Source organism: Pleurodeles waltl, chromosome 2_2, assembly GCF_031143425.1.
Source record: "Pleurodeles waltl isolate 20211129_DDA chromosome 2_2, aPleWal1.hap1.20221129, whole genome shotgun sequence".
In the NCBI taxonomy this organism is placed as follows: domain Eukaryota; kingdom Metazoa; phylum Chordata; class Amphibia; order Caudata; family Salamandridae; genus Pleurodeles; species Pleurodeles waltl.
Window position 1 is genome coordinate 164,664,403 of NC_090439.1, and position 12,572 is coordinate 164,676,974.

The 12,572-nt window shown below is 45.3% G+C and overlaps 1 protein-coding gene across 1 annotated transcript in view; it reads left to right on the forward strand.

Moving 5' to 3' along the window:
* The window catches only part of TMEM245 (transmembrane protein 245), a 533,540-nt gene that overhangs the window by 163,102 nt on the left and 357,866 nt on the right, over nucleotides 1–12,572 (forward strand). Inside the window, exon 4 of the mRNA XM_069219563.1 lies at nucleotides 11,750–11,863. Coding sequence (XP_069075664.1) covers nucleotides 11,750–11,863 — 114 coding nt within the window. The remainder of the gene's footprint in view (nucleotides 1–11,749; nucleotides 11,864–12,572) is intronic.

Genomic DNA, 12,572 nt, shown 5'->3' on the forward strand with positions numbered 1-12,572 from the left:
CGCGTGCACTGTACATAGGTCACTACCTATGTACAGCGTCACAATGGTAACTCCGAACATGGCCATGTAACATTTCTAAGATCATGGAATTGTCACCCAATGCCATTCTGGCATTGGGGGGACAATTCCATGATCCCCCGGGTCTCTAGCACAGAACCCGGGTACTGCCAAACTGCCTTTCCGGGGTCTCCACTGCAGCTGCTGCTGCCAACCCCTCAGACAGGTTTCTGCCCTCCTGGGGTCCAGGCAGCCCTGGCCCAGGAAGGCAGAACAAAGGACTTCCTCTGAGAGAGGGTGTAACGCCCTCTCCCTTTGGAAATAGGTGTGAAGGCTGGGGAGGAGTAGCCTCCCCCAGCCTCTGGAAATGCTTTGATGGGCACAGATGGTGTCCATTTCTGCATAAGCCAGTCTACACCGGTTCAGGGATCCCCCAGCCCTGCTCTGGCGCGAAACTGGACAAAGAAATGGGGAGTGACCACTCCCCTGACCTGAACCTCCCAGGGGAGGTGCCCAGAGCTCCTCCAGTGTGTCCCAGACCTCTGCCATCTTGGAAACAGAGGTGTCTGTGGCACACTGGACTGCTCTGAGTGGCCAGTGCCAGCAGGTGACGTCAGAGGCTCCTTCTGATAGGCTCTTACCTCTCTTGGTAGCCAATCCTCCTTCCTAAGTAGCCAAACCTCCTTTTCTGGCTATTTAGGGTCTCTGCTTTGGGGATCACAGCAGATAACGAATGCAAGAGCTCATCAGAGTTCCTCTGCATCTCCCTCTTCACCTTCTGCCAAAGGATCAACCGCTGACTGCTCAGGACGCCTGCAAAACCGCAACAAAGTAGCAAGACGACTACTAGCAACCTTGCATCGCTTCATCCTGCCGGCTTTCTCGACTGTTTCCAGGTATTGCATGCTCTGGGGGTAGCCTGCCTCCTCTCTGCACCAGTAGCTCTGAAGAAATCTCCTGTGGGTCGACCGAATCTTCCCCCTGCAACTGCAGGCATCAAAAGACTGCATCACTGGTCCTCTGGGTCCCCTCTCAGCACGACGAGCGTGGTCCCTGGAACTCAGCAATTCTGTCCAAGTGACTGCCACAGTCCAGTGACTCTTCAGTCCAAGTTTGGTGGAGGTAAGTCCTTACCTCCCCATGCTAGACTGCATTGCTGGGTACCGCGTGATTTGCAGCTGCTCCGGCTCCTGTGCACTCTTCCTGGATTTCCTTTGTGCACAGCCAAGCCCGGGTCCCCGACATTCCTTCCTGCAGTGCACAACCTTCTGAGTTGTCCTCCGGCGTCGTGGGACTCCCTTTAGTGACTTCGCGTGGACTCCAGTTCACTCTTTTTCCAAGTGCCTGTTCAGGTACTTCTGCGGGTGCTGCCTGCTTCTGTGAGGGCTCCCTGACTTGCTGGGCGCTCCCTCTGTCTCCTCCTCCACGTGGCAACATCGTGGTCCCTCCTGGGCCACAGCAGCACCCAAAAACCCTTACCGCAACCCTTGCAGCTAGCAAGGCATGTATACGGTGTTTCTGCGTGGGAACACCTCTGCAAGCTTCATCGTGACGTGGGACATCCATCCTCCAAAGGAGAAGTTCCTAGTCCTCTTCTTTCTTGCAGAACTCCAAGCTTCTTCCAACAGGTGGCAGCTTCCTTGCACCCTCAGCTGGCATTTCCTGGGCTCCTGCCCACTCTCGACACTGTTGCGACTATTGGACTTGGTCCCCTTGTCTTACAGGTACTCAGGTCCAGAAATCCACTGTTGTTGCATTGCTGGTGTTTGTTCTTCCTGCAGAATCCCCCATCAAGACTTCTGTGCTCTCTGGGGGTAGTAGGTGCACTTTACACCTACCTTTCAGGGTCTTGGGGTGGGCTATTTTTCTAACCCTCACTGTTTTCTTACAGTCCCAGCGACCCTCTACAAGCTAACATAGGTTTGGGGTCCATTCGTGGTTCGCATTCCACTTTTGGAGTATATGGTTTGTGTTGCCAATATACCTATGTGCTCCTATTGCAATCTATTGTAACTTTACACTGCTTGCATTACTTTTCTTGCTATTACCCGCATAATTTTGGTTTGTGTACATATATCTTGTGTATATATCTTATCCTCATACTGAGGGTACTCACTGAGATACTTTTGGCATATTGTCATAAAAATAAAGTACCTCTAATTTTTGTAATTCTGTGTATTGTGTTTTCTTATGATATTGTGCATATGACACCAGTGGTATAGTAGGAGCTTTACATGTCTCCTAGTTCAGCCTAAGCTGCTTTGCCATAGCTACCTTCTATCAGCCTAAGCTGCTAGAAACACCTCTTCTACACTAATAAGGGATAACTGGACCTGGCACAAGGTGTAAGTACCTCTGGTACCCACTACAAGCCAGGCCAGCCTCCTACAATTACTCCTTGTTTGCTCGCTCATGTTTCCTCAGTGAATCATGGTATCCCAGTCTTTCCATTGCTTTACCAACGATGTCCCTCCAGGTTGGCCCAGTGTGGCAGCATACTCTCCCAGGAGTTGTTCCTGCCTCTGTTCAGCAGTCCCCAGCCCTTCGCTTTCAATGTCTCTCCTATGAGGCTCTCTCTAGGGTTGTGCTCCACGTGGACTTCCTTATCTGCCTGCGCAGCCTGGTTCTCTGCAGTCTCCACTGGTGTGGTAGGTCTACCTCTACATGGGGGTGGGGGTGCAATGAGAGAGCAGCAGTTGCAGATCCTATAGCCTTCTGGCCCTCACTTCTCACCCCTGTCTTTTGCTCCTCTGCTCTATCCCCCCAAGTTTTTAGTTCTTCCCCTGTGGGGAGTGAATTTAAACTATATGATGCTGGGTCATGTACCCTACGATTATCCATGGTTTCTTCCTCTCGTTGGCTTCTCCTAGTGCACCTTCATCTGCATCTCCGTCTCCCCTCTCTCTGACAGTCCGCTTTCTTGGTCCTGCCCACTGCCGCCAACTCTGTGATTTTAATGCAGTGCCCCGGGTCCTACACCACCCTTCCATTCTCATTGGGGCCCCAGGGAATAAGGATAATGGCTGCTGCAAGCTTTAGGCACTGGTGCATGGCAGTTAGGCAACTGTCTCCATGTGGCCTCATGCCATAGCCTGAAAACAGACTTGTTGACTCTTCTTCTAATGGTGTAATCACAAAATCGGAGGCATACACCATCCCGGGCATTCCTCACCTTATGAATAAAACTCTACATCTCAGAATATATCTTTTTTAATGCCCGCCCCCACCACCACCACCCAACCTGCAGAATGTGGTGAGAGGCTGCCAAGACCCCCATACCTCAAAGGTATGCCTAGACCTAGGTTAATATGAGCTCCCTGGAAGGTGGGGCCCATCTTCACTGCAAGGGCGTGAGTTATATCTCTGCTTGCTTGTACCAATAGGCGATGCCTTCTGTCTTCAGCCAAGGCACATCCCATTGAGTGGAAGGATATTGGAGAAAATGTCCAGCAAACCCATCAGTTCCTGTTTTACGCATCACAACTATGGGTTCCATTGTCTTGGTGCTTACCAATTACATTTCTCCAAAGATTTCAGGATGTAAACCCTGTTGCAAAAACATGAATTAAATGTCCTTGTTGGACCCAGATGTCATCTGGATGTGGTGTTTTGGCGTGCAACACAGCAGCGTGACCTGCACCTTACCCAAGACCTGAGTGCTGCATCATAGGGTTCCCCATCATCTTCAGATAAGGGTCATGGCATCGAATGATCTGTGAAAATATCTTTCCATTGAAGCCGCAATAAGTGCAAAAGAATGCATAAGGGATACATCCTTCTCTTCCTCGAGGAAACTGCTACCCCCTCTCAGGACCCTTCGTACTTTTGACACCATTCCGCAACGCTGTACTCTTGCTTGTCCTTGGAGAAAATTCTGATATTGAAAACAGTGAATTCATGGGTTCCAAGTACATTGGTCAAGATCTTCCTGCTCACTGTGCTAGATTTGTACAGGATGGATCCTTTATCCTATGGGCCAAAGCAGAATTCCGTCCTGATTCTAGGTGACTCTAGCAGCTCTGACCCCATGCCTCTCAAACCCATGTGCTACAACCTATGGACCAATAGAGTTAAAGTGTGCCTAGGTGCTGTGTCTATTTGGTTGCTGTTCGTTTCTTCGCTGAGATGGATGCTGCCCTCGTATTTGTCTGTGGCACCACTTTCAAAGTTAGACAAAATCATTTGCGTTACTAATGAGAAGGACAAAACGTGTTTTATGATGTACTCTTGGCAGATACTTGTCCTGGGGCCAAAGATTTACCCAGGAGGAGAAACTGCAGGGGTTAGACTCCTAGGCTAGTGCCATACCTCCAAGGTTTACAGAAACATAGAAGATAACTCAGAGGCTGATACCTCCCTTACCCCATAATATTAATGCTAGCTTATACTTCATTTAGTTCGGCTGGACGCTTTCCTGGAAGGGGCCACCTTTTATCTCTGGCCCTTTCTCATAATTTTTTTTTTTTCTCTACAGTGGCAAGAAAAGCAGCAGAAGTATTACAGATCACCCTGCCCACTGCAGAGGCAGTATCTAACATTTTATAGGAAATCATTTAACCATCTCTTTCAGTTTGGGACACTTTTCTCCCCTTACACAAGGCTGTTCTGGTTGCATGAGGAAAAAACCCTTTTGAGTCATATAATCCACAGACAATTTACCAGATGATTTAGATCGCCTCTGGGTGGCCACAGTTTGTCACCATACCCTTCACCAGAACTTTAAGGGTTTAAACTGTTTCCTCGAACTTTAATCCACATGCCTTTTCCACAGCAAATACAAATGCTTTTTCCATGACAAATGCACCAGTCTTTTTGGCTTCTATACCCATGACCGATGGGAACTTGTAAATCATAGTCATCAACTTACCAAACCACATTGAAAAAGTAATTTTATGATCTGGAAAAAGACTATTTGGGTCCTCCAACAGATTCTAATGTGCGGCCTGAGCTCTTTATCCCCAATTGCTTTATCAATAGACACAGCTAACACACTGCGCTGGCACTCTTGAATGTGTTCCACGATTTCTCAAGGTATGTCCACACAGCCGACAGGGACATGCCCTTTAGTGGTGAGTGGCTGTTTGGAGAGAAGGCCAACTCCTCCCTGTAATGTTTCATGGACAGCAAACCTAGGGTTCACTCACTAGGCCTTGGCTCCCAAGTGTGAGACAGAGCAGGACATTTTGAGAATGTTAAAAGGCACAACAGTCTCAGCAGAGATGAACTTTACACTCCATTCAAATGCCCCGACAAATATACTTCTTCTTTTGGGAAAGGGGTAGATGTAATGAACAGCAGCAACAAATCCAGTATGTGCTGTCCTTTGCCTGTTCTGCTGGCTCTGGACCTCATACTTTTTCACCCTCTTACACAATAATATTCTGGTGGGGCGGAGGAGCTCCTTTTTTTCCACCAATTTGGAGACAATCATGCCAGATCGCTAGGCCATCCAGCTAATTTGCAATGGTTGTGCAGTAGCTTTTGTGGCTCACCCTAAGGCTTCCCTCCATATACTAGGATGTACCCTTCGGCACACACCTTAAGTTTAGAGACTGAACTTCACGCCTTATTGAAGGACCATAGAGGTGGTTCCTTAAAAACAAAGATACACCAAATTTGATTACCTAAAGTTCATGGCTCCAAAGTGTGAATAGGCCTAAAACCTATTTCGGATGTTCAACTCTTGAAGTTCATGATGATGTTCCTGCTCCAAGTTCTGCTGTCCCTCAATGCAGGGACTGATTGGTATTCTTTGTTCTTCTGGAAAACCGCTCTTAAACCCCTTTCGGAGGGCCACAGGTCAAGCAGGAGCTACTGTGCCCAACAGTAGTGGTTAAGACCTTTTACTCCTGCCGTCAGCAGACCTGTCCTACTATGGTCCCTAAGTTAACTGGACCAAGCACTACCCCTTCAGCACTTGACTCTGTGGTAGTGCAGTTCAAGGCTTCTGGGTGGGATAGTAGGTGCACGTTTTACACAGGCACAAGAATCAAAATATGCCCAGCTACCTCAATAAATGAAGTTCCAACCAATTACTTGCTTTTATTGAAAAAAATAGTATTTATATACAAACACAAGGTGAAAAATGGCACCGGCCAAATGATACAGTCTTCAGAAGGCTGGCACTCTAATATGGTCCATGTAGCATCCTGAGTCAAACTTACCTTCCGGCTAACTATGGGTATTCCTCATTACGAGAGGCACCATATAGGTTAGGCCAGTGCCTACTTTTTTTTTTTTTTAACCAAATTAAGTGCCAAGGCCCTTCCCAGGATGCCCCCTCAGCCTGCACCACCCATTGCCACAACCAGCACAATTACTAACTGTTGCACGTGGGATACTTCAGACTATTCCAGGCCACCTAAATCTAGAATGATGCTGTGAGCAGCAAGTATTGTTCTTTCTGTGTCGACCACGCAAGCACTCTGGGCTGTTGTAATCTGTCTGTGGGCTTTTAACCATACCCACCGAATGACCATCACTATCACTTGGTCATGGGCTCGCCTTTCAAAAGTCCTTTGTTATCATTGGTAATTGCTTTACGTTTGTCCCTCCTTTAGGCAGTATTGTTACTGCCTTGGCCATCGGCCCTGTTACATGGATAATTGCTCTTTTGCTGATACGTTTGACTGCCAGAAAACTTCTTTTTCCTTTAGTGTCTCCTTCGTGCTCATGGCGGCCGTGGCGCTTTAAATCAGCTTGCTAATGTCAACTGTTTTACTTTTCATTTTCAGTTTATGTGGCAAGAAAAGTCCAGTTAGGAATTTACAACACTATTAGTTCTAACTCAAGCAAACGCAAGAACGATTGCATTGCAAATGCTTGTTTAATGTATATTGACTTATTAAACACAGTTGTTGTGCTCATCTTGAAATTAGATAGTGGACCATATGATAGTCTGTCACTGGAGTGCTGACAATTAAGTGCCAGTGCCAGGCACTGGAAAACAACTACCAAAAATTAAGCACTAGGTTAGGCTCCACGTGCAAGGGCTAATCTTGGAAGTTCCATGATGGCTTTTAAAGTCAACATGCCTCAGTGCCTTAGCGCTATAGTCTGAGTAAGTCCCCTGAGAGATTGTACCTGGTGATTAGTCTTACCGCTCACTCTGGTGTTGTGATACGGAAGCAAATGCTCTGGATACAAGTGTCATAACCTGTACGCTTCATTTTTACATGCTGCACAAGGACCATCGCCTTTCTCTTCCTAATACAATCAACCTCCCTGCTTCTGATCCCCCCCCCCAAAACTTCCTCTGGGAATACAAGGATCGTGAACAGCAGCAAACAGGGCAAGAACCCTTTCACTGCAATTGGTGATGGCCCTCTGTGGTCTCAGTGATGCACCAACTTGATGGCCCTTCTTGAGCAACAAATGGCCAGAGTAGTGTGGCGGTTCTGACTGAACAGTGCATCTTACACTTCAGTAGTCGCAGGGTCCAGTTGCAGAATCCCCCCTTAAATTTTCTCCCTTTAGGCACACTCCTCCTCCTCCTAAGGCCTGTGGTAATCGCAGGCAGGCAGAAGTTGTGCTGAGCTTCTCCATGATGTAGAGCTGCAGTTTGGCACTTTGGGAGGCTAAAGCTCACCATTTTATATTCTGTTTCCAGACACAGATGTAATTTAGTGTTTCATTCATTGAAATTCATTGATGTTGCCTCCTTTGAAGTGCCCACAGTTCTATCTTGACCTTGGTTAAGGGAGCTACTGTGACTGCAGGAACAATTCCAGTCGTGATAGCACCACTTCACAGGATATGGGAATGACCAGATTATCACACCTCAGTGTCAGCCTCAATGATTGATGCCTAACCAAAAGTTGTTAAGGTCCTCGCCCCACTCTTTATGATTTCCTGTCTGGACAGTGCTCCCTTTTTAGCCTCATCGTCTCTTTGACAATGTGCTCATTCCAGAATCAAAGTTTTTAGAAGTTCTCAGGAGAGCCTCGCTTTCCCTTCCTCCAGTGTGTTTTTCCCACCCAGTTTATATGAATTCAGGCAATCCACAAACGTGTCTGGGATAGCTCCACCCCCAACCACGTGCCTTCCCAAGGCCTTGCATTTCAACAAGGAACCCACAAGCCTCTGTGTACTGTACCACACACTGGCACACACACATTATAGCACGCATACACAAATATGTGTGCTGTACAGTGCTACATACTAACATTATGCAGGCCCCAGGGTAAGTTTAAGTACAGAGCAGCTGAACTTTACATTAGTGGACGGGTAGGCCCCACTCCAGTGACAAGGCCTGTTCATTCTACTGATCACTATTACAGAAACGGTATGCTAAGACCACACCAATCGTGCTACTTAACTCTTTTTAAGGGCAGTGGCCCTTTACCAATATGAGGGTATCATGTTGTGGGTCCCTCGTGGTCTAACAAGACAATAGTCTGTGAAACAAGCCTACGTCAAGGCACACACGCCTTGAGCCAACCTTTCTGCATCCCTTGTGATTCAAGTGACAAAATCTTCACATTAAGCAATTTAAATCGTGCTGCTGTATTGGAGAGCAATGCTTCTCTACAACGATTTGGGTGTATCCCTAAAATAATGTGGGTGCTTTCTGAACTCACAAATGATGCGTTCATTGAAGCACTCCTGTATGATGGGTGAGATAGTCTTGTGTTTTGTGAGCTGTCATGAAATCATGCCACCTGTTGCAGTAAGATAGTTCTTGAGTGCTAAAGGTAAATAGTAATAGGTGTTCCACTCCTGTCCTGTTTGGATATTTTTCTATATCCTATGAGTATATTTAACAAGTTAAAGCATGTAAATTGGCAGCTTTGTAAAATACTGTGCTATTGCTTGATGCTGCTTATTGACTAGTTTAGTAGGTCATGTTTAGGATAGTTAGGATGAGATAGGCCTTTGATTAAATTGTGAATCCAAAAAAAGAAGAGCATTGGCTATTCTTAAAAGGAAGATAGGTTTATGACTAGCTGATTTACTGTGCTGAAAGGACAAGGCTTGAAAATGCTTTAAGCCACAGTTCCCTAGAGACTAATGACATAAGTGCCTTAATCCATAGCAAAAGGTGGTTGCTAAATACGTCATCTATTTGAACCGCGGTTGATGCTTCCTGACTCATCAAACTCTCATGCAACATTCATAAATTAGAGTTTTCAAGGTCAAGAGAAGTGATGATTGACCCTACAGTTATCATTTTAAATGTATTGCCTTATAACATCTTGTTATCCGCGTGGTCATTTTGAGAACCCTAGAATGATTCATAGCCCAAAATTGCATACCAAAGCACAAAGGGAAAAGAAAATGTCCAAGGTTCTACACAAGTTACTTGACTTATCCCTCTATAAACATAATTAACCTAAAAAAGTTGGGAGTTGACATTTCTTTCAACCATCTTTAAAGAAAATACATCTGAATGCCTCTTTACATCATCAAAATAACCCTAGATTAGCTAAGTGTTTGGCGCACAAACTTTCAAAAGCGACTCTTGCACTGAGATGCATTTCTTCTTTAGTGGAACTGAGGCCTCCTATACTATTTTTGGCTAATATCACTCCTGTCCAGAGCCCTCAAGACGATCACAAACAACCATGCCCAAGTAATTATTAACGCTGCATATAGTGCAAGGAGAGTATTGTATCCTGAACTACGGTATTCACCAAAAATCAGTATTGTAGTAGGATGTGACACAGAAGAATCAAAGACCACCATAAATGAACATTTCACATTCTTTGTGAAAAAATAATCAAGATATATTTGTGACAGTAAACAGTGTCCCATGTGAGCTGAAACCCATAACCACTACAAAAACATTAGTGCAAAAAATAGTTAATATAACAAAAACCAAAAGGAGTGTAGTTTTCCAATTTTTCAGCAAACAACCTTAGACAATAATCTCAATGTCCATTGGACCCGTCACATTCAGAGGATCTAATCTAATGGTTCATTCGTCACTTGTTGACATTTTGACCTTCTATAGGGTATGAGGTCTCATCATGAACATTCAGTGATTGGGACACCTGAAAGAAACCATGGAGGGACTTAGCAGTGCACCCTATCAATTGTGCCTCAAAATGTTCACAGTTTAAAAATGATTGTACTCGCATAGAGGGCCCAAAGAAGGAACCCGCTATATGCATTTGCTGGTCTGTATTGATTGCCAAGCTCTGATCAGCAGAGATCACTGCGTTCACCATAAGTAAAAGGAACGGCGGTCAAGGTGCCAAGAATAAGGTACTATCAGTAAACAAATTCAAAAAGGATGGGCTGCAACATCCACCCTCACTGCATCCAGCAGATTAGGATCCTGAGCATGAGCGTCCGTCCTCTGATCTGGCTTCCTGTTCAGAAGAATCTACTGTTGCAGCAACAGGGCAGGGTCTTGCACCCGAGCCTGCGCACACTCCACCTTCATGCATGGAGATTGAGCGGCAGCAGTTAACAGTTTTGACCTCCCTCCAGAAGTCTGTGATGTAATTCTGGAAGCCAGGTATCCCTCAGACAAGACAGTATAGGCCTGCTGTTGGGACACAATTGTGGCTTGGTGTGCCTCCAAATTTGTTAATCCCCTTTCTGCACCCTTGTCTAAGGTTCTGTTGTTTCGTCGCGCAGTAGCCTAGCTAGGTTTTGTTCTGAGCATTGTTAAAGGCATCCTTCAGTTGCTGGACAAGTCCTTCCTGTTCAAGTCACCTGTTGTGACTCGTTATCCCAAAGGCCTACAAAATATTTTTCCTCCAGGCCTCTTCATCATGCCCCAATGGAACCTGAACCTGGTACTGACCTTCCTGACGTGCTCGGCCCTCTACGCCTGTTGACCTTAAAAACAGTCTTTCTAGTGGCCATTATGTAGGCAGGGGGATTCGTGAACTGCAAGTACTTTCTGTGTACCCTCCTTGCACAGCTTTTTTCCCCCAGACAAACTTGTGTTGAGGACATGTGAGTCTTTCCTTCTGAAAGTGGTAACACCTTTTCAAGTAGGCCAGACCATCACATTGCCTTCCTTCTTTGCTCCGCCTCACCCTTCCAAAGAGGATTTGAGACTTCACTGACTGGACCTAAAAGAGTATTGTCATTCTACACTGATCGTGCTAGAGAGTTCTGGGTGGGTGAGAGTTCTGGGTGGGTGAGCAACTATTCATTGGGTTTGTCAAGACAAAGAAAGCGAAGGCTGTGCAGAAACAGACCATTGTATGATTGTGCTTTGCATTAAAATCTGCTACGTGCTAGCCAAGAAGCAACCGTCTGAGGGCTTGTGGGCTCATACCACCAGAGCCAAGTTTGTGACGAGTGCATTAGCCCATGGAGTCTGGCTGCCAAGTTGGCATCTATGCACACGCTTACCAAACTCTACTGCTTAGACATTAATTAAACATTGCCACTCAACCCGTCTACATTCATAAGTGGAAGTAATCCAATATAGTCCCTGACCCAAAATCATTTCCTCAAATGTTTATTTCAATATTGATAACTTTCTTTCTTTGAAAAGTAGTAAGTTGGTTAAATGGAACATGTAAATATTTTTAGCCCCTTTCCACAAATGGTTTTAATTTTTTGCAAAATGCGAATAAATGAATTGCAGTTTTGCGCACTGAATGCTTGTGATACTGTACTGTTGTTATACGAGTGCAAGGGTTGTAAGGTTGTAAGTGCAATCAGAACTAATACTAGGGATTTCCGAACAGCACTTTGCCACCAGCTCTGTTAAGTGAAATATTTGGTCACTTGTGACCAGGAACCTGGCTTTTTGTATTTATCTTTTATTGTTTTTTTTTTTTTTTAGGTGCTGAGCTTCCTGGTCAGATGCTTACCATTGCTGCTTCCACAATTGCGATGGCCATATCCATTACAGGATATGGGGAAAATGAAGGGGATGAAACTGCCTCAAGTTCATCAGGTGACTAAACCGTGGGTGCAAAAGGCTTTTTGTATATGCTCCCTGTTAAACAATAGTGTATCAGGTAAAGCAAGAAATCATTAGGAAAAAATGCGCAACAGGATTTCGTGGTTGAAGGTACATGTTCCTTTAATGAGATGGCAAACTTTGTGGCGGCTCCCAGTCTCTTAACTAGGCGGATATGGAAATGCATTCTTCATTGTGACCTAGCTAGGAAGGAATGGAAATGCTTTCCTTAAATTATAGTATACTTAGAGAAAACTTTACAGATGTCAGTGGGCTCTAAGAATAGTTACTTTATTTCTCATCATGTTTCATGATTGTGAGAACACTACGTTGTCCTGCATAGAGAGCAGTCAACCAGCTAGCTTCGCACAGCTCTTCCAAGAATGTCTGCCTAGTGTAGCTTATTCCAGGAATGCGCTCAGTGGCAGCCATTAAAGCTTAACACCCCTATCCATATTGATTCAAGCAGACAGAGTTTTTACTTAAGCATCTAATTTTTATTTTATTTTGGGTGATATCAATGTTTTGTACACTCCATGCCACGCATTCATACATTTATGCTCACATGCAGTAAATTTTAATTGAGGGAAATTTCTGCAGTCTGGGGGTCCTCAAAATTCCTAACATTCAGCATTCCCACACTTCTTCAGCTAAAAAAAGATATTCCACTTGTGTGTCTGAGCAGATTATGTAAGACAAGAAC